The 23,796-nt window shown below is 28.1% G+C and overlaps 1 protein-coding gene across 1 annotated transcript; it reads right to left on the bottom strand.

Annotated features, from left to right (window-relative positions):
* Positions 1 to 5,142: 5,142 nt before the first annotated feature.
* On the bottom strand, positions 5,143 to 22,958 carry LOC135923417 (putative mediator of RNA polymerase II transcription subunit 24). Its single transcript, XM_065458145.1, has 5 exons — positions 22,896 to 22,958; positions 22,777 to 22,856; positions 20,147 to 20,627; positions 17,312 to 17,845; positions 5,143 to 8,591 (listed from the first exon to the last, which is right to left on the bottom strand). The coding sequence occupies exons 2-5, from the start codon at positions 22,836 to 22,838 to the stop codon at positions 5,163 to 5,165; spliced, it is 4,506 nt and encodes a 1,501-aa protein (XP_065314217.1). The 5' UTR covers positions 22,839 to 22,856; positions 22,896 to 22,958; the 3' UTR covers positions 5,143 to 5,162.
* Between the last annotated feature and the right edge of the window lie 838 nt (positions 22,959 to 23,796).

The following is a 23,796-nucleotide window of genomic DNA, read 5'->3' as shown; positions in this document are numbered from 1 at the left end:
AATAAAAAAATATAAACTGGAATATATATAGATAAGAGGTAGGAATGATTATTTCAATATAAATCATAAACATTATATTTTTGAAATTTTTTTTGGTTTTGGGGGAGGGATTTGTCTCCTTGCCCCCCCCCATCTGCTACGTACGCTCCTGCGCATCCTGTAACTAATGTATTAGATCTCACATCCAATTTAGTAAATATGTTTTATCTTGTGTTACTTTTAACAACAAAAATTTTTAATATATTTATTTTAATAAGCCAACGAACGCTTATTCTAATTTATTTTATCAGTTGTTTTTGAATTTTTGAATTTTATTTTATAATAATCAAAACTTATGTTAATGCTTATTTATGAAAAAAAAATTCAATTAAATTTTAAAAATGATAATGAAATTTTATTAGTATTTTATTACGGGTATACTTGTAATTAATATATTCCCAGGCCGATAATATTGGTTAGAGAAGAAAGGGAAACATAGATCATATTCAATGATAAACAGTGCATAAATTTTCTCGGAGCTCTGTCTAAATTTACCCCAATTATAAAAAATTTTCTTAAATAGTTTATATTATTTATCAATTAATAAAAAAAAAATTTAAGTAGAAATATAATTTTATTTCATCAAATTTAGAATTATTTCAAATATATATGCAATTTGATTGATATTTAGCCTGTCAAATTTCAAATATGGTCAATTCAAATATATGTTCTTATATTGGTATAATATATAAAATACTTTCATAAATAAATGCATATAATTATATTCGAAAATATTTTGGTTTCATTCTTAAAAGGAATGTTTTGTTTGCTTTGAAATTTTTTTATTCTATTCAACGGAGTTATATTTTTTATTTTTAATTATTCATAAATTATAACTAATTTTTCCTTAGTCAAAATTCTAAATAGACTTCGGTTCCTTGTATAAATTTTATTTAAAATGGTGATTTCTTTTTTAAGAATATTGAACATGGAAGGGTTTCTAAGATATTTGTCACATCCCAAAATAGTAAGATAGGCAAAGTTTTTTCACCAGCTTGATGCCGACATCTGATTTAATTTATAGGTTGTACCACATTCCACATATTTTGCTTATCAAAGATAATATTTATAAAAAGCAAAATGTAGGCAATATATAGCTATAAAAATTAAAAAAATATTCAAGGGAAGTGCATAACCCTTTCTTGAACTGCAGAGTTTAACTAAATCCATGAACACCGGTGCTTGAAAGCAAAAAATATGATTATCTGTAATTTTTACACTATATTCAATCATAAAAATGTTATCATCTTTTATTCTGAATGAAGGAATAATAATAAAATTAACATAATAAAAACAAAAAGGTAACTCTTTAAATATATCAGACCTGCAGGCCCGGTCCTAAGCCCAGCCTCCGGGCCAGGCAATTTTTTTATCCGGGCCGGGCCGTATATTTTAAAACCAAATAATTGAAATCGCCATTATTAGCTGTAAAAATCAAAAATAAATAAAATATATTTTAAAAAAAACCGGGCTGGGCCCAAAAACTTTTTATAAAAAATAATCCGGGCCGTATAAATGGTGCCTCTGCAGGTCTCTGAAATATATTGCAAATAAATATTCGAAGTATAAATAGTAGCCAAGGGGGTAATATTAAGTCAATGGATCGAAGTATTGCCAGTTAAAGTTATTATAGTTGTTAGGGATGAAATTGAAATGGTATATCGAAAACTGACTATAATAAAAATAAGAGTCCACCTGACTAGTCATATTGTCCACTTTCCCACTTGAGTAATTTTGACCATAAATTGCATACAAATGTTTAAATAATCTTTCGAGTATGTTACTCCTTTTATCTTGATTATTATGGTGTTTGTTAAAGTTAAATGAGAGTAATAGTTATAAATCCGGGTGGTGGGTCGAATAATCCATAAAAGTTATTAGGATAACACTTGGATATATTGTGAAGTAAAGATATAATTTGATTTTAGGAATGCTTTTCGTTGGATTCAGAAAATCGGAATTAAATAATTTATCCGTCGGATGACTTGAAATCATTTTTAACATCCGAAAAAGGGGTTAACGATTTTTTTTATTATTTGAACCCTTGTGATGATGATTCATTGTATTGCAGTTTGTACTGATCGTGATGAGTCTAGTTATTATTTGAAGATGTTTCGATATCCATTCTACAATAAATATTGCGATCAGTTGTTAAGATGCTTTTCAAATGTATCTAATACACAGCGTCTACATGAGCGGGAGGGGTAGGAACAGTTTGCATCCTATTTTTTGAGGGGGGTAGGTGGTAGGCTGCTGTAATGTGGGTAAGATAAATTTTTTGGGGGGTTATCTATTAAATTTGAGATGAAATAGGACAAAATTTATTTCAGTAAAAATTAATACTTTTACCATAGAATTATTATAATACAATTCATCGACCAAATATATATAGCAAAAATCATACACATTGTTTTCCAAATAAAACTTTCTGCTATCCTTTTAAATGTAATTTAAAAGGTTTAGATATTTCAGCAAGTTCATAATGCCATAATAATTAATTCATTGTATTTATTATCTAAAAAATAAATTCTTTATATTCACAAAATATCGAAAGTTGGTAGTAGAGATAGATTAATTTAAGTTATTCTTTATAAATTCTCTGAAAAGAGTATCAATAAATTAAAAAAGTAAAAAAAATAATAGTAGACACAGCCGCCGAAGGCGGCGGGGATTTTTAGGGGGGTAGGCAAAGGTTTTTGGAGGGGGCTTGCATCCAGTGAAAATCCTGTCATGTAGACGCTGATAATACATATACATCGTCTAAAAGTGGATCTAGATACTAGTGTTGTTATACGGCTGGATTTAAGTCAATTTTTAAAAACGGTCCGATATCCATTGTGCAAAATAAAATCTGTTTGATTTGTTTTTCTTTTTGTAATGAAATATACTCGGACATAATACTGAATAAATTTAAAATATTATTTTATAAAAACATAAAATAAAATTATATCTAAAAATCGATAGATACTTCTAAAATATACTTTTTATAAAAATATCTAGATACAGATACCACATTTTTGTATCTAGATATACTTTAACAACTCTGATTGCGATGAATTGAGAGAATAGTAGGTAATTGAACCATCATGATTTTTATTGATTCCTCTAAGAACCAATGATAATATGCATAGAGATTGCTAAGGCGACAATTAGGTTAAAATTACGATCCTTATTTTCGGAAGAAAATAATGGATTTATCCATCTTTGTTGATGTTGTGAGTCAATCTATTTTGGTCGTAAGGTTTATTAAAAATAAAATATTTTTTAATATAAAAATAGATTGTATTTTTTTATATTATACTATAATTTTTTAAAATAAAAATGAATTTATAGTATAAAATAGAATGCCTAATTGTAATGGTTACCGAAATCAAGAAATTCAATAGAAAGATGAAATAGGATTTATTTTTTCGTAGAATTGTAATTTTGTTTTCTATTCTCCTAAATCGCTATGAAACATTGAAAAAGTTTATTTCAGCAGAGAAAGACGATGGTATCGCGGTAGATAAATTTAATATTGATGAAGAACAGGTTATTTATTCATTTAAAAACATCACTATGAATTTCATTATAATGTATAATATTAAATGCGTACATAATAAAATTTAAAATCTGCTTTTAAATAATATTAATATAAAATTTATTAGGTATACTAAACTACTTCATTTTTTTAACTCTACAAATTATATTTGCTAAATTATTTAATTGACTGACCATAATTCGACTTATTGTGCCTAAAAAACATTATCACTTTTGACTTATATTATTACATTTAACGTTCTTTATTACATAAATATCTAATAATCAAATATTTATTCGTTACTCCTTCCTCCGCTCCAGCGTCTACATGAGCGGGAGGGATAGGAACAGTTTGCATCCTATTTTTATGAGGGGGTAAGCTGCTTTAATGTAAGGTAGGATAAAAAAATTTTGGGGGTTATCTATTAAATTTTGAGATGAAATAAGACAAAGTTTATTGCTGTAAAAATTAAAACTTTTATTATAGTATTATTATAATACAATTCATCGACCAAATCTATATATTGCAAACAATCATACACATTGTTTTCCAAATAAACTATCCTTTTAAATATAATTTAAAAGGTTTAGATATTTCAGCAAGCTAATAATGCCATAATAATTAATTCATTGTAAATAATGGAGGTTTTAATTAAATTTATTATCTAAAAAATAAATTCTTTATAGTCACAAAATATTGATAGTTGGTAGTAGAGATAGATTAATTTAAGTTATCCTTTATAAATTATTTGAAAAGCTTATCAATAAATAAATAGGTGAAAATAATGATAAAGAGACATCTGCGCCGAAGGCGGTGGGGATTTTTTAGGGGGCTAGGCAAAGATTTTTGAAGGGGGTTTGCATCCAGTGAAAATCGTGTCATGTAGACGCTGCTCCGCTCCTACCTAGCGCTGATTTTCGTCTATAAATTTAATTAAGATTAAATAGGAGACAATTAAATGTTATATTTGAAAAATTAATCCTTTATGCTTAAAATGATAATCTTTGGTTATATTAAATTAGAGAATAAAATATTAATAAACTAGTTTCCGTTTATACTTTATAGTTTATACTGTTTTTTTTAAACAATACTAAGAAATGAATCAATAAAATTCTTTATCGCAAATATTGGAATTTTGTATTCCTAATAAAACATAATATTATCCTTTTTAGCATATTTTGTTAAACTATTTTTGAACTTAAAAAGTATTTCATTCACTACATAACATTCAGGAATTTTTTTATATCGTGTCCATGTTCCTCTAAAACTGTAAACGTTTTAGTTTTTCGTTTCAAGTCTCTGGTTATTTTAAATAATTTTATCACTTGAGAGATATTATTTATAAATTATTGTAATTATTACTATACATTATAAAACTAATGTTAATTCAATAAATTATTATATATTAATTTTTTTATTCATCATTCCTATGTACAAATTATATAAAAAATCATCATATCGAACGAAATACAAATTATTTATATTAAAAAAATATCATTCGATAAATACATAATATAAAATAAAAATTTTAAAAAATTAGTAATAATTATAAGGAGAAATGCAAATTATATTTGGTATCAAACAAATATAAAAAGGATCTAAATTATTCATTTTTAGGGGATTGATGATGAGGAATATTCAAGGCAGACAAATTAGGGTGCAAATTTTTGCCCTTATTTTCAGGATTAGAGTTTTTATAAATGTTAGATGCGGAAGAGTATTTATAATTATTTTTTAGGTTAAATCTTTTATTATTTTGATTTGGGTTGTAATTACGGTGAGATGATACATTATGAGACAAGTTAGATGGGCTACTTGATTTGGATAGGGAATGGGGGGATGAAGAAATGGGGGATTTCGATCCTTTGGAATCTTCTTGTTTATGAAAATCTAATCTATCCAAACGATCGCCCGAACTCTTCAAATTATTAGGGTTAAATATGATATTGTTTTGGGACTCGGCGTGTTGAATGTTAACAAGTAAGGGGGTGAGTTGATTCCGGGATAGGTATTCTTCGTTAACATTGATGATGCTGTGGTCGTGATTGAGCGAAAGATTTTTTACGGAAGATATAATAGAATTATGGTCAATTTTGTCGGGGGAATTGCCTGATTTAACAAAATTATTATCATCACCAAATGTTAGACTTCTGGTTTTGGTTAGTGTGGGTGGAGGTATTACACTATTCTTTTCGTCATATCTTAACTGTTTATTCTGCCCATTTACGCTTCTAAACGGGTGCTGCTGATTGATGGGTTGGTAAGTAACGACATTGTTGATGGGGGAATTCAAATGCTGAGGTGGTGGCAGTAAAGGGGCAGAATAATTGTTATTGATTTGATAAGAGGCCGATCCAGCGAATATAGGTCTGTTGCTATTGTTCATGATAAGTGCCTGATAGGGGTGTTGAGAAGGGAGCAAATTTTTGTTATCTTTGTTGACAGTACTAACGTTAGTGGTATTAAGATTTGTCACATTATTGAAAGGGGACCCAAAGGGTTCCTGGTTAGCGTTATAATTGAGAAGGACGTGGGATGGAGTGACACCCAGAGGCGATGAAATTGAAGAATTGGTCCCTAGCTGCTGATGCAAATTGGGTGGTAACGGCGGATATTGGGAAGGAGGAATGAATGCTGCAAATGAGACTGAGGGCATGGGAAGTGGGGGAGGCCGGACAAGCATTTGTTGTTGCTGCTGATGTATTTGTTGTTGGTGCAAGTGAACCATTTGATGTTGGGGATGATTATGTTGTATCGTCGGTTGTATATTTGTATTATTGACGGCAAAGTTTTGTTGTGGATGGTGCATGGCGGCAGCTTGCGGATATGGAACAACTATGCCACCAGCACCTCCATAAGCTGGAACAATCCAAACTTTTGGCTGTTGGGGAGGAGCCACCCCCATAGGTGTAAGATAGGAGCATGATACATTATGGGGATTCAGGGTGGGAGGATTAGCAGAGTCATGTTGTTGCTTATAATTGTGATTGTTAGACAAAGGAGGTAAAGAAGGCGTAGTTTGTAAAATTATGGGGGATTGTGGATAAGATTGGTTCCCTGCCCCGCCTAAGACAAGCTGGGGAGGTGTGTTGGGATATTGATGCTGAGGGTGATAAGGGGTCATGATAGGACCTTTTGAAGGGTCGTAGATTATTTTAGCCGTGGCTACACCGGGTGTTTGCAAGAGAAGAGAATTATTCGATTGAGTCGCATGGTTGACAGGTAAGGAAGGGTTTTGAACCAGTATATAATATTGCTGTTGCTGGGGAACACGTGCAGATAAAGGGGCTTGATTGTTGAGGACGTTCGAATGGATCAAATGAGGGTAGGCTATATTAACCATATTACTATTGAGTCTCGAAATCAGATTTGAATTTATAGGAGACTCGAGTGACCCGTTCTGAGCGGCTGGTATAAAGGACTGACTAAAAATTGGGAAATTATGGCCAGGCTGTGGATCGTTGTTGATAGAAGACGGTTGAATGTTTACATAGTTTTGATAGCTCATCATAGATGACTGAGATGAATCATTCATGGGAGTAGCGTTCGTGGAATTGTTTATCATGACGGGTAAAAACGAGGATCCACCCATATTCTGATAGTAATAAGCCCCAGAGTAATCCAAATTAGGCTCATTTACAATTTGATTTTGTGGTATATTAACATTGTTGGAGACATTTTCGGAGTTAAATTGTGCACCTTGAGTTATAGGTGAATGAAAATTATTTTGGTTATCATGGTTAGCATATGCATTGTTATTGGAAAATGATTTATTTTCAACAACAAAAGGCAGTGATTTGGGAACATATGCAACCGCATTAGGATTTAATTTGGAAGATTTTAATATTTTTTCGGCTTCAAGAATTTTGACGTCTTTGATTGATGAAGTTGTAGCAGAAATTATATCTGAAAAAAGAAGCATTTTGCTGGCGTCAATTGTCATATCTTTCGCTGAGGGCGCCTCTATCTTATCACTATTATATTTAATCGCTTCATCAAAAGGATTTACAACATCGATGCATTTTTTGATATCTCGATTATCGTCATTTTCATTCAAAGTCTTAACATGGGTATTGGCATATTTAGAAGGTGTATCTTTCGAGCTTTGACTAGCCAACATTGTCAATTTACCCGATTCGGGAGAAGGGCTAATATCGACATAATATTTGTCAAAATCATCCCCTTGTTCATGCTGTTTTGTTGTCTGATTGTTCTCTTTGAAATTGTTGGAATTTGGAATAAAAGTTTTAATATTTCGGGTGTTGCTAGCATTATTACTAGAAAAGGTCAATGGTAGTGCAGTGGGAGTGTTAAGTCGATTGGGAGTCCTAAACCTGTCATCCCCGAATCTCGAAGTGTTATGAAGGGAGTAGTTGTTATTAAACTTTTCTCTATAGTTATTGGGTCCGGGATATTCCGTTTGCGGAAATTGTCTGCTGTTGTATGGTTGATAGTTTGATACTCCTTTTGACTTTCTGCTTGCAGAAAAAACGCCGTTATTATTACCACCTACATTATTATTATAACTCATCTGGGGAAGGGTGCTATATTTACTAGTGGTGGAATTCCTCCTTTTACCACCAATGCCACCTTGTTGATGCTGGTGATCGTGAAACTTTAATGGTGGTCCCACGGTGGCCCTATATTTTCCGTCTAAACTATTGTTTGAACTAAATGCAGATACCGTTATATTATCGCTCGTTCCTTTCCTGGCTCTTTTCCAGGCGCCCCCGACTCCAGTCACCACTTGTGTCTTGAGACTATTTTCGACTCCCAATATTGGTGATTTTGTAACGAAATTTGATAGAGTATCTTCAAGTTCCCTTTCATTGTCGTCATTCTCTAACGCGACTCGCTTTTGGTAGGCCGAGTTAGACTCGATTTCGGCTGCTAATCGGGTTGCTCTGGCTTCCCTTTCCTTGTATTCGGGCGTGTCAAAAACTTCCAAACGAGTAGTATAATCCGGTAAGTCCTCCGTGTAAGTTGAATGTAGACCAAAACGGAGTTCGTTTGTAGCAAACATTTCTTCTACCTAAAAAAGATGGAATTTGATTTAATATTTTAGATACAAATATCTAGAAATCGTCAATTAGATATGGTTATAATGATTATATATAGTTATTATTAATATAATGTTTGGTGAAAGTTAACACTAGCTAACACTCATAGTATCTATTACATTATAAAATTATAGTTTTCCTGCCATGAAATAAATACGCAAAGGATTAAATACATTATTATATAATATATAATATATGTTATATTTTTTATTAATTAAAATATCATTTTTATTTTTTTTATAAATATATAGTATATTCTCAAAATAATATTTACACAAATTTTTTATAGTATCAATTTGTAATATACTAAATATCTGTTTAGAATTTTTAAAAAAAAGTGTTGTTAAAGTGCTCGTTTTGAGCCGATTTTTCAAAACGGCTAACTCAGTTTTTTATCCAGAAAAATATTATGCAAGCCTGAAAATTTTGCTCATAGAAGGAGCAAAGGTCTACATATATAGTATCGAAATTTAGAGGCTAAGTCAATATTTTTCTGGCGAAAATATTGAGTTAGCCTTGATAAAAATCGGCTCAAAACAAGCCGTTTAACAGTATTAGCTAATATACTTGCTTATTAAATGATAATACATGCCGAAAAATATGATAAAATACGAAATAATCAATTTTTTGTATATACCAGGTCGAATATAATTTTAAAAATTCCGAGCCAGGCCTAAAAAAAATTTTTTTTAAAAAATCCAGGCCTGGCCCCCCAAATTTTTTTTATTTAAATATCCGGGCCGGGCCTAAAATTTATAAACCCGGGTCGGGCCGTAAAAAATTTTTGAAAAAAAATCCGGGCCTGGCCGAAAATTTTTTAATTTGGGCCGGGCTGTACAAATGGTACCTCTGCAGGTCTCTGCTAAATATGATATTTTTACTACAATTTGTTTTTGAGATATAAGCATAAAAATTTTTATAGATTCAAAAGCTGCTTTTTTTCACAACTTTAAGGTCCTGTGTCTCGGGATATTATCGGGCTAAAATAAAGTGGTTTTCTCATTTTTTTTACCTATTTAAATAATTACAGAAATTAGGGGGTCGGCCGATTCTTAATCGATTTGGCAAGAAATTTCCCAGAATATACTAAAAATATCGCAAAACATTTCTTATTATTTAATAAATATAATGGGGTAATTTTTGAGATCAATCAGTGTTTTGGACATTTCTTAATATAAATGCAACTTGTCCAGTACATATTTTGTTGTTAATTTTTAAATAAAATCCATTTGAGGGCTGAACCAGATCAAATGATATATGCCTTTAAGTTAAAATCAAATATCGTCATTTCATAAAATCTCATTCAAGTATATTTTGGTTTAGTTCATAAATGGCAGAAAAATTCCTAACCCATAAAATTCTACTTAAGATAATATCAAAAAAATTCCCAGTGTTTTCTTATTTCCAATAAAATTTTAAAAATAAATTATTTTGAGAAGGGGATATTTTTAGGAGCTGACAGTTACAAAAGATTAACAGGTAAATCTCAACATCCAAAACTAAAAATAGTCCCTTTCAAATTTTTTCAAATATTTATCTTATTAAGGTCTACAAAATAATATATAATTTTTAATTTAAAAAAAATAGATTTAATGAAATCACGACTTTCGACTTTAAAGGCTTATATCTTTTAATCTGGTTAAGTTATCACATTAAATTTTGATCTTAAATAAATGTCATGCATAGTTTCATTCATTTTACAATGTGTTATCCGAAAATATTATTATGAAAATACTTATATACAGTCCTGATAATACCAAACTGAACTGTGACCTTTGGGTCATTCCATGTCAAATCAATCACTTTTCGGCCGACCCCTTTCGATTTCGATAAAAATTCGTAGGCTGGTTATATATGTTCCCATTAGATTATAAACAAAATTTTAGCGCATTAGAAACTATATTAGCGGAGATATTCGGGGTTAAAGGTCCAAAAAACGTCTTTTTTTGCTTTTTACTGATATTAAATAATTAGTTTTTAATTTAAAACTAAATATGATCAAATATTGAATCTAATATCAATAGCTAAGTTAATAATTTATAATTATGGCTAAAACATCAAAATTGATTTTTGATAAAATATGGGTCATCTTATAGTCAGTTGAAAACTTGAAATTAATATTTCGAAATGTATATGATCTCCGATTTTTAATTTTTTTAAGAAATATTATCCGTTTACTATTTTTTTAATAATTTCTTCAACAATTAGCATGGCTGGATATTTATTTAAAAAAATATTGCGATTTTTATACTTTTAAAAAATAGATGGCGCTATATATAATAGTTTTAATATGTTAAAATTCATTTTTTTTATTGATTAAAAATATTTTAATGTATATATATCATACTAAATCGATTCCAATGTGCATTATATATAATTATTTGTAATTCAGATCATAAATTTTTAAAATCTTCACAAATTTTACCTAATTAAGATAGTTTATAAATTAATTAAATCTTACTTTATCTAAAGGAATACAAAGCCTGGCTAGCTTGTGAGATTCTTCAGGAGATAATATATATGTTCGACTGGTGGGAGTAGAAGGATTGACCAGCGAGAGAATATGAGATTTAGGCAACACTAAATATTATCTTTCAAAGGAAATTTAAATGAGGCTGAAGCAAGGGTGCAAAAATCGGATTTTTACTTCTTCATTTGTATAAATTTTATCGATTATATATCCTAACCACCATTTATCATCATATACACATGTTATATATCCATTAATATTTTAATATATAATTTTCTCATTTAAAAACGGAACTTGTTTTATATTATATTTTTTGGAATTAGAATATATTTTGGTTTTTAGTTTATTTTGATTAATGGGAATAATCCCGTGAATTTTTTGGGTCCCATGTATGGGCAGTGCAGAATTAAATCTTTTACGAAGGGCTAATTCCTCTTCGATATATTCTTGATTGGATACATATTCAAATTGAATATTAATATTTTCTTTAGCATAATTATATAATTCTAATGGGGTTAGGATTTGATTTTTATTTGGCCTTTGAAGACTAGCTCTGGCAATTAATCTTTTGACAGTTCCTCCGATACCCTCACATGCATTTTTGCCGTGAGCAGTGACAAAGAAATGCCATTCGGCAGGAATATTAAAATCGTATTTATGAAGGCATATGTTCAGAAAATTTTTGCGATATTGTATTGAGACGCGGCTTCATCCGAAAAATATATTATTTTTTCTGGTTTAGAATTAAATTTGGCTGTTAAGAATTTAATGAATTTTTTTTGATAAAGGTGGACTGCACTAGTATTATGGCTTAATGATTCGGACAAAATAACAAAATTTATATTTTTTAATTCTTCTCCAGATTTATAATATGCTACAAATGGATGTATAGTGGCCTGCACATTGTTCCAATGAAATCCCTGAACTTCATCTTGTAAAATAAGGGAATAATTTTCAGAATAATCTAGAATTGTTAAAAATTCCTCATCTTTTAAATTTTCTTTGGAATTCTTCAAAAATAAACTTTGTGTTTAGCTATAAACGAGTGACGCAGTAAAATTTGAACTTTTTATAATAGATATTCGATGAAACCATCAATGGACTTTATAATAGTTTCAAGATTTGCTCTATTCACCGTGATCCATTGTTTAAACGTGACATATTCTAAACGATTTCTCTGAAACAATTCGTATAATTGGCCCATAAGAGATTCTATACAAGGGCATTGATCACAATTTGTTAAATAACATTTTGGCTGAGATGGATTACAAATAATTTGTGCCAAAAGATTGTTATAAGAATTTATACAGTAATCTTCTCCTGCTGTAATTTCAGCTATTACATTTGTCATTAATTTCACATTCTGATGAATGGCGCAGACACAAACCTAAGTTCGGCAAATTTAGGGAATCCAATTGATATACTTGGGTATTCTTCCTTAAACATCTTGAATATTTCTTTAAGATTATTTAATATTAATCTTTGCTGATTCTTTCTCGCCTTTAACAGATACACAATCTTTTATTCCAGGCATGAGTCGGCTTATTTCATCAGAACTATAATTTTGTTATTTTTATTGCTTAAAAAAATTTTCAAAATCTTTAAAATTATCTTTATCTCTGGTTATTTTAATAATGTAAGATAATGACAATTTCATAACATTCTTGGTCTTAACGGGTATGACTTAGTCTGGGGAGGGGGTGGATAGGGGGTTGGGGGTAGGCCTGGTAATTAATGTGATTTTCGATTTTCCCCTTAATAATTTTCCTGCACCCCTTTAATCCTGCTTTTTTGTTCGTGTGCTAGTCCAATTTTTTAATTATTTTAATTTACATTGAAATATTAAAAAAATTATTAAAATTTTTTATCCTGCGAATATCTCAGGGGAATAAGGTTTACAAAGTTATATGATCGAATTTTATGATATATTATACATTAAAATATTTATAATCAATAAAAAAAATGAATTTTAACATATTAAAACTATTATATATAGCGCCATATATTTTTTTTAAAGTATAAAAATCGCAATATTTTTTTAAATAAATATCCAGCCATGCTAATTGTTAAAGAAATTATTAAAAAAATAGTAAACGGATAATATTTCTTAAAAAAATTAAAAATCGGAGATCATATACATTTCGAAATATTAATTTCAAATTTTCAACTGACCATAAGATGACCCATATTTAAAAAAAATTATTTTTGATGTTTTCGCCATAATTATCAATTATTAACTTAGCTATTGATATTAGATTCAATATTTGATCATAATTAGTTTTAAATTAAAAATTAATTATTTAACATCAGTAAAAAGGAAAAAAAGGCGTTTTTTGGACCTATAACCCCGATTATCTCCGTTAATATAGTTGCTAATGCGCTAAAATTTTGTTTATAATCTAATGGAAACATATATAACCAGTCTACAACTTTTTATCAAAATTGAAAGGGGTCGGCCGAAAATCTTGATTTTTTTGCTTATTTGACATGGAATGACCCTATGGGCCAATTATACGAATTGTTTTAGAGAAATCGTATAGAATATGTCACGTTTAAACAATGGATCACGGTGGATAGAGCAAATCTTGAAACTATTATAAAGTCCATTGATGGTTTCATCGAATATCTATTATAAAAAGTTCAAATTTTACTGCGTCACTCGTTTAAAGCTAAACAACAAAGTTTATTTTTGAAGAATTCCAAAGAAAATTTAAAAGATGAGGAATTTTTAACAATTCTAGATTATTCTGAAAATTATTCCTTCATTTTACAAGATGAAGTTCAGGGATTTCATTGGAACAATGTGCAGGCCACTATACATCCATTTGTAGCATATTATAAATCTGGAGAAGAATTAAAAAATATAAATTTTGTTATTTTGTCCGAATCATTAAGCCATAATACTAGTGCAGTTCACCTTTATCAAAAAAAATTCATTAAATTCTTAACAGCCAAATTTCATTCTAAACCATAAAAAATAATATATTTTTCGGATGAAGCCGCGTCTCAATACAAGAATCGCAAAAATTTTCTGAACATATGCCTTCATAAATACGATTTTAATATTCCTGCCGAATAGCATTTCTTTGTCACTGCTCACGGCAAAAATGCATGTGACGGTATCGGAGGAACTGTCAAAAGATTAGTTGCCAGAGCTAGTCTTCAAAGGCCAAATAAAAATCAAATCCTAACCATTAGAATTATATAATTATGATAAAGAAAATATTAATATTCAATTTGAATATGTATCCAATCAAGAATATATCGAAGAGGAATTAGCCCTTCGTAAAAGATTTAATTCTGCACTGCCCATACATGGTACCCAAAAAATTCACGGGATTATTCCCATTGATCAAAATAAACTAAAAACCAAAATATATTCTAATTCCAAAAAATATAATATAAAACAAGTTCCGTTTTTAAATGAGAAAATTATATTTTAAAATATTAATGAATATATAACATGTGTATATGATGATAAATGGTGGTTAGGATATATAATCGATAAAAGTTATACAAATGAAGAAGTAAAAATCCGATTTTTGCACCCTTGCTTCAGCCTCATTTAAATTTCCTTTGAAAGATAATATTTAGTGTTGCCTAAATCTCATATTCTCTCGCTGGTCAATCCTTCTACTCCCACCAGTCGAACATATATATTATCTCCTGAAGAATCTCACAAGCTAGCCAGGCTTTGTATTCCTTTAGATGAAGTAAGATTTAATTAATTTATAAACTATCTTAATTAGGCAAAATTTGTGAAGATTTTAAAAATTTATGATCTGAATTACAAATAATATATATAATGCACATTGTAATCGATTTAGTATGATATATATACATTAAAATATTTTTAATCAATAAAAAAATAAATTTTAACATATTAAAACTATTATATATAGCGCCATCTATTTCTTCTAAAGTATATAAATCCCAATATTTTTTTAAATAAATACCCAGCCATACTGATTGTCGAATAAATTATTAAAAAAATAGTAAACGGATAATAATTCTTAAAAAAATTAAAAATCGGAGATCATATACATTTCGAAATATTAATTTCAAGTTTTCAACTGACCATAAGATGACCCATATTTTATCAAAAATTAATTTTGATGTTTTCGCCATAATCATCAATTATTAACTTGGCTATTGATATTAGATTCAATATTTGATCATATTTAGTTTTAAATTAAAAACTAATTATTTAACATCAGTAAAAAGCAAAAAAAGACGTTTTTTGGACCTTTAACTGCGAATATCTCCGCTAATATAGTTTCTAATGCGCTAAAATTTTGTTTATAATCTAATGGGAACATATATAACCAGCCTACGAATTTTTATCGAAATCGAAAGGGGTCGGCCGAAAAGTGATTGATTTGACATGGAATGACCCCATAAGAGATTCTATACCAGGGCATTGATCACAATTTGTTAAATAACATTTTGGCTGAGATGGATTACAAATAATTTGCGCCAAAAGATTGTTATAAGAATTTATACAGTAATCTTCTCCTGCTGTAATTTCAGCTATTACATTTGTCATTAATTTCACATTCTGATGAATGGCGCAGACACAAACAGTGTGTGTGCCATCCAACTAAAGTTCAGTTTTTTGGTCTAAGTTCGGCAATTTAGGGAATCCAATTGATATACTTGGGTATTCTTCCTTAAACATCTTGAATATTTCTTTAAGATTATTTAATATAAATCTTTGCTAATTCTTTCTCGCCTTTAACAGATACACAATCTTTTATTCCAGGCATGAGTCGGCTTATTTCATCAGAACTATAATTTTGTTATTTTTATTGCTTAAAAAATTTTTCAAAATCTTTGAAATTTTCCTTATCTCTGGTTATTTTAATAATGTAAGATAATGACAATTTCATAACATTCTTGGTCTTAATGGGTATGACTTAGTCTGGGGAGGGGGTGGATAGGGGGTTGGGGGTAGGCCTGGTAATTAATGCGATTTTCGATTTTTCCCTTAATAATTTTTCTTGCACCCCTTTAATCCTGCTTTTTTGTTTGCATGCTAGTCCGATTTTTTAATTATTTTAATTTACAATGAAATATTAAAAAAATTATTAAAATTTTTTATCCTGCGAATATCTCAGGGGAATAAGGTTTACAAAGTTATATAATCGAATTTTATGATATATTTACATTAAAATATTTTTAATCAATAAAAAAAATGAATTTTAACATATTAAAACTATTATATATAGCGCCATCTATTTTTTTAAAGTATAAAAATCGCAATATTTTTTTAAATAAATATCCAGTCATGCTAATTGTTAAAGAAATTATTAAAAAAATAGTAAACGGATAATATTTCTTAAAAAAATTAAAAATCGGAGATCATATACATTTCGAAATATTAATTTCAAGTTTTCAACTGACCATAAGATGACCCATATTTTAAAAAAAATTATTTTTGATGTTTTCGCCATAATTATCAATTATTAACTTAGCTATTGATATTAGATTCAATATTTGATCATAATTAGTTTTAAATTAAAAACTAATTATTTAACATCAGTAAAAAGGAAAAAAAGGCGTTTTTTGGACCTTTAACTCCGATTATCTCCGTTAATATAGTTGCTAATGCGCTAAAATTTTGTTTATAATCTAATGGAAACATATATAACCAGTCTACAACTTTTTATCAAAATTGAAAGGGGTCGGCCGAAAATCTTGATTTCTTTGCTCATTTGACATGGAATGACCCGAATATAATAATTCATGTTGTATAAATTTTTTTAAAAAAATAAGGCCCGGCCCAGCCCGGGTATTTTTTAAAAAAAATTTTTCAGGCCCGGCCTATTTAGGTAAAAAAATCTCTAAAGGTCTATTGAAAGAGAAAAAAAATTGATCACAAATTGAGTCTTTAACTTCCGGGTTTACACGTGTTATAACTTTCAAAAAAATTAGCCTTTTATTTAGACACCTTTTATAAATAAAAACAATATGAGAACACCATGGCTGCTATCAGCCTTTCCAAAATATCCATATTTTACCAAAAATTAATTTTTTTTATTTTCATAAAATAGTTGGTGCTATACGAACTAATTCTTAATAATTTATTCCGGATATCAATTCCTAAGTAATGAATTTCTAAAATCTTTTAATATTTAGAAAATATGATTATTAATCAACTTAAATGGATAGGATATAACGGGTCATAAATATTTACATTGAAACTCCAATTAAAAAAATAACCTGCCATCCTCCATTATCTTGGTTATCTATCGGTGTTCCAGTCAACAATGAATCATCTTTCCCAAGAACACCTTCCAATTCGTATTCGTCATCATCTCGCCAAGGTTGCAGTTCTTTTGTTCCAACAGAGTTATCTGAGCTAGGGTCACTTGTTTGCAGTGGAGAAAGATATACATCATCAATAATTTCAGCCTTTAGACTTTGGTTCGATGTTTTATTATAAAGGGTTTGCCTATTTTTTTCTGATATTTGGGAATCAATCATAAAAGGTGTTTTGGGGTTATTGCCATATTTTTGTGTGTGTGATTGTACAGATTTGCGTGGATAGGAAGAAAGGCTCGTCAAATTTAGGTCATACGCCGTTAAAAATTCTAACTCCTGCTGAATGTCGTAGGCCACAAGACGTTCATCTCCAGTAAAATTAAATTTTTTACTGGAGTGGTCTTCGAAACTTTCTGAATCGTGTTCAAAATTGGTCTTAGTTACATCTCCAATTGATAGCGAGTCGATATTGGGATCCAAGTCTGAGGCAGGCTAATAAACAAAAAGTAAAATTATCGCTGGTAACAATTAACTCTTACTTGTTTTTTTTAGAAAGCCTCAAATCAAAATTTTAGCTTCCTAGTACTAATAGTTCCTGAGGTATCAATAGTCAGAAGTGCCATAATGACCCTTTTTCGAAAAATACAATTTTTTAAAATTGAGATAAGTTAAAAAATAATCATGCTAAAAATAAAAATTATATGTCATTTTGTAACTCTATTACAGGCCATTTAGTAAATATTGAGGATTTTTATACAATAATAATGTTGCGGTTTTATATTATAAATTATGAACCTGAAAACTCCATGTGTTTCGGTTTCCCAATTTCTTTGACTTTAATATTTTATTACTCACTTATATATATTTGCAAAAAAATTAAACTGGGCACCGGCATGAGTTTGTTAGTTATTTCGATTTAGAAAATATTTCTTCAAAAATAGGGCGCTCCTATATAAAATAATGCATTTTTGTTAAAAAAAATTTCCATTTTTAAACATATTCTAGCATTAATATCATGAAAAATTTAAGTCGCCAGTTTGTTTATTATTACTATTGATAACTTGTAAAAATGAATTGTTTTTATAATAAATGATTAAATTTCAAAAGAGAGTTACAATTCCAATATCTCCTGCATGAAAATATAATAATTAATTATTGAAAGGTAAAAACAGTTTACATGCACCTGCCCTGCTATTAATATATTTTTATTTTACAAATATTTCGACATGTTAATTATATTTTTTCATAAATTATTTATAATTTTTAAATAATATAAGCACTTTAATTTAAAATGTATCGGCCAAAAGTTATGAAATGGATGACTCAATTTCAAATATTGAGGTGGAAAACACTAATCAATGTCATAAGCGTTTATTCACAAAAAAATCAAGAAATATAAATCTAACAGCGAAATATCACTACAGCATCCACATCAATGCAATAAATTTTACTTTAAACGAAATTGAAATATCTCCTATTAAGAAATAAAACCAACTGAAAAAATGACCCAAAAAATTGATCGAAAATATCAAAATCTATATTTTCGATATAATAATTAATCCAGAAAAAATTAGTTGCCAAGACGAGCTTAAAGAGCTTATTCAGATCAAATAATTATACCTGTTCAATTTTATAAATATGCTGAAGAACCTATAAAAGGTATAAATTTTTCTTATGCCACCATACCAGAGTATGAGGTAGAAAAGAAATTTAGTAAATCTATTTAATCTGGAACAACGCAGTATTTTCAATCTGGTTAACTAGACTCATACTAAAATATATTCCAATTCGCAGATGTTCATTGTAGAGAATATAGTAAATCCATTTGAGGATCTGTTAATTCATGAAATTAGAGGATATGTGACCTGTATGTAAGAAAACGATTGGTTGTTAGAATCTGTGCAAAAAGTAGATAGAGATGAAATAAAAATAATTTTCTTCATACTAAAGGACGAGCAAATTCTCTTGTATATCCCGCAACATCAGATCTCCTTTTCATATCAAAAAATAAATTTTTAAGTGAGCATCAAAGACAACTGAGCGTACTTATTATTTTTTGCAAAACAAAATTATCAAGGCGTCAAAAAAACTTAATTTGATGAAAAGATGAATTAGGTAATATCTTTCATAAATTTTAATTTTCCTATTATATTTGCAAAATTAAAAAATAATTTTTGGGAAATTAAAATTTTTTACAAGAAAATGATAATAAACGCAATTAAATAATTTTATAATTGCTGAAAAATCTATTTATGTTTAAAAATGGAAAAAATTCAAAAAATATAATAATTTAAACAAAAAATGCTTTATTATATAGGAGCTCTATCTATTTTTTAAAAAAATATTTATTTTTCAAAAATTGTAATAGCTAAAAAAACCCATCGCTGTCCCAAGTTTAAATAATATATAGATATAATATAAGTAAATAAAATATTAAATTCAAAGAAATTCAGAAAGCAAAAAACCTGGAGCTTTCAGGTTCAAAATTTATAGCATAAATTAAAATTGCAAAATTATTATTTTATAAAAATCCTTAATATTTAATAAAAGGCTTTTGACTTACAGAATGACATAAAATTTTTATTTTTAGCATATAAGGACTTTGACCATTGATATCTGAGAAACTATTAGTACTTGGAGGCTGAAATTGTGGATTCGATGCTTTCTAATGATGTTCAATCAGTATACAAAATTTTATCAAAATTAAAAAGGTCGAGTCGAAAGGTTGGATTTGGTATGGAATTATCCTATTACTTAATTATTTTAAAAAATAATATTTTGCAGAAATAAAACCTCAATGCTTTCTTGCATGTGGGAAGGGAATTCGAGTATAACTTTGGAGAAGGCTGGATCGACCGAAACAAAAAGTCCCGAAATGGAGCCTCTGTTCAAAATTTTCATCTCGACAGGTGCCCCTCGGAAATACGCGAAACTATGAAGAAGACGGTTAGTTGTGTAATGCATTTTGCCGGCCTGCACGTTTGTGTTATTATCTAAGTAATTGTGATATTCAAGACTTTCACAATCGTTACCAATATCAATTTGATTATCAAAGGGGGAATCTAATGAACCAAAACAAAACTTCGGTGAAGATGAAGGATGAGAGCGTGATGATTTGTCGAATTTATGTGTATTCATTTGCGTCAGAGTTGTAGAATGAGAAATGAGTTTGTCCTTGTGGAAATATAGAGAAGGAGAAAAGGATTGTGGAACATGAGGCGTTTTGCTGAGGTTGTTGATTTTATTAATATTGGGTAACGACTTTTCTGTTGAGCTATACAAACATGAGAGAAATTATATTGTGTAATAGGTTTTTTTAATGAAGGTAATTTATTCCTTTAAATTTAAGTGTAAAACATTTTTATAAAAAGATTTATAAATTTGTTTAATTATGATTATAGCCTATTTTTTTAATCCCGTAGTATATATTTTTCAAAATAGAATATCCTTTTTCCATGTAATTAGATGAGAGGACACTTGTTTTTGAAAAGGATACTCAGAGGTGTATCCATAATTTTTCCATGTGAAAGAAATACAAGGTGTCGAATCAAAAGGTATAATGATTCAGTTCCATTCCGGCTCTTAGTTAGAAATTGTAAACAGTTATTTATATTTACAAAACCATTTTTAGTTCTTTTCGATGTGCTCCGGTTTTTTAAGTTTCGGATTTTGAAAATTAATCATCGTATATATTATTTTGTTGACACTCACTAATCTAATAAAAATAACAAGCAAGAATTAATAAAAATAAAGTTGAATTTCTTTATTTTATTATATGCATAAGGAAGCGGGAATCGCCAATTTTCAAAAGCAAGCAAATAATAGGTAAAATTTATAATTTATAGTGATGTAATTCAATTCATGGCATTGTGCAGTCATTATAAATTTTACATTTGTTTAAATTTTGAAAAAATGCAGTGATCAGTGCGTACTATAAACGAGGCCTAAGAAATAACAAAGTAAAATAACATAGCCCATATAAATTGGTATAATTTTTTAAAATATTAAATTATGCCAATTTTAAATAAATTTATCAAGAAACCGTTATAAACTGATTCGAAAGTATTAATAACATTTAGAAGTTTTCCTTTCAAAATTCCTTATAAATGTTACGGTTCAAAAAAATTATAAAGGTTTATTTAGGTTCCACGGTTTGCCCGACATACTAATAAATTAAGAATAATTTTTAAAATATAATATATCAATTAATCCATTGGAAAATCATATAATGGATTATTAAACATTCCTCATATTTTTTATTTCCCTCTAAATCAATTTACAAATTTTAGGTAAAATTAAACATAATTCCAACCTGGGTCATTAAATAATAAAATTTGGGATGGGATTAAAATTAATGCCCTTGCTAGTTAAATATTTCTATAATAAGAATCAGTTTAAAAATGGAATAAAATTGGTTAAATTGTAACCAAGGCTTAAAATTTTGACCTAAGAATCAAATTTTTTTAAATATTATTTTCTTAAATTTTCATATAAAAACGAATAAAAATTCCTAAATTTTCATGCATTATTAAAGATGAACATTCCCATATCTATGCAGAGATTAAAGCCTAGGCTGAAAATGGTTGTGGGGTTTTTAAATATTTATATGGTGGTTCTGATTATGACTAGTTTTTAAATTTGAGAGGGTTCAGTTCTAGTTTAAAATTCTGTTAATAAGCCATGAAAAAGGTAAAAATTATATAAATTTTATAAAATGAATCATATAAATAATTGAATTTAAACAAAATTTTTCAAAAAATTAGATACATGAGTTTTTCAAAAAATTATGCTTGGCCCAAGCCTTACATATTATTTCTGCAATACCAAATTCTTTTTAATAAATATTGCTTTTAAATCTAATTACAGAGTGAATTTAAGATATTATTTTGCTTTACAATTTCTGAATAATATCAAAAACTTTGATGATTACTAAACCATTGTTAGATTACTTACTAAACCCATTTAATTAAATAATTTAATATAGATTCAAATTTCTTAGAATTTACTATAATCTTTTTTAAATGAGATAATCTGTAACAACAAAATAAAAATAAAATAGTACAATAAAATAATTTAATATTTTAAGTTTTTATAAGAACATTTTAAATAAAATATATCTATAAAAAGATATTCTTTTTATAATAATGGAATCAATAAGCAGTTATAACATCTTTTCTATCAGTAGCATATTAGTTATCAATTATGGTTTTAAATAGATATATCAATTCAAATTAATAAATTAGTACTGAAACACAGTACCTTATAAAAAGTTATGAAGTAAATTTTACAACCTTGAACCCATTATTTTGTTAAAAATAGGAATAAAAATATTTAGTTTTAACATATGTATAGTTGAATAAATGAATAATTTACAACTTACTAAAATTATACAATTATTTAAATTAAGGATATATTAAATTTACATGCATTTAATATCGTGAGGGTATTTGTCTTTTTTTAAATCAGGTTTAAATTTATGTTGCATATCGTAGCCACTAAAAATCTATAACTATATGATTAATATCCTAAAATATTTAGTTACTTAAGTGTCAATATCTTAGATAATTCTAACTAAATTCCACTTTATTTGATATAAATATGTCAGTTTATTTGTAAAATCTACGATTGAAAAAATAAAATATATTTTAATCAAATAGAAAAAATTAAAAATGTAAAATTTGTTTACATATAAATAATTTAAATTATCCAGTATATAGTAATATATAGAATAATAATTTATTAAGAAACTACACTCGTCTCAAAATATCATTGAGTATAATATATATAACATTATTTTTAATTATAACCTATAAATGGAAGGCAAAGGCACAATTTTTACCTAGTCTGGTATTCAAGTTTATAAAATAATACATTTATTTTAATCGTATTTGCCATATGAATTAGTTTGCAATGTCTTATATTTGATATTTCCTTGAATATATTAAAGTATAACTTATATCTTGTCTTAAGTTTTTTAATATAGTTATATTTCACACTTTATTATATCGATTTGATATATTAATTAATTTAATATTGCCTATGTATATTATTTTTAATTTAACCATTCCCCCAATATTACAATCGGTTCTTTATTTTAGTGTTTAATAACATATGTTTAGACTTTGTATTTAAAAAAAATTAAAAATCAGTCCGGGCCAGTGGCGTATCCAGGATTTTCTTATGAGGGGGGGGGGGGGGGGGGTGGGGGTGGGGGTGGGGGGGGTATGTTTTAGCTATTCTATTAAATTATTCATAAGTTAATAATATTTATATTTATATTTTTAACTATTATTTACTAATTCGTGCTTATGAATATTACAAGCCTATTTTTTATTATTTTAAGTTAGGTAGTTTTTTTAAATGTAAAGTTGAAATAAAGTTTAATGTCATTTTTTTATATTGCTTTAAAAACTAGCCTCAGTTTAAATTCTCATACAATATAA

Source organism: Gordionus sp. m RMFG-2023, chromosome 2 (assembly GCF_954871325.1).
Source record: "Gordionus sp. m RMFG-2023 chromosome 2, tfGorSpeb1-WG-v2, whole genome shotgun sequence".
In the NCBI taxonomy this organism is placed as follows: Eukaryota; Metazoa; Nematomorpha; class Gordioida; order Chordodea; family Parachordodidae; genus Gordionus; species Gordionus sp. m RMFG-2023.
This window is presented reverse-complemented; position numbering and strand designations above follow the sequence as displayed.

Excerpts from the sequence above, each read along its gene's own strand:
- LOC135923417 (XM_065458145.1), bottom strand. The coding sequence starts at position 22,838 with ATGCAACATAAATTTAAACCTGATTTAAAAAAAGACAAATACCCTCAC. Across the intron at positions 20,628-22,776 it reads CCTCACGATATTAAATGCAT|CTCAACAGAAAAGTCGTTAC; the intron begins GTAAATTTAATA and ends ATGTTTGTATAG. Across the intron at positions 17,846-20,146 it reads ACATGCAAGAAAGCATTGAG|CCTGCCTCAGACTTGGATCC; the intron begins GTTTTATTTCTG and ends TTTGTTTATTAG.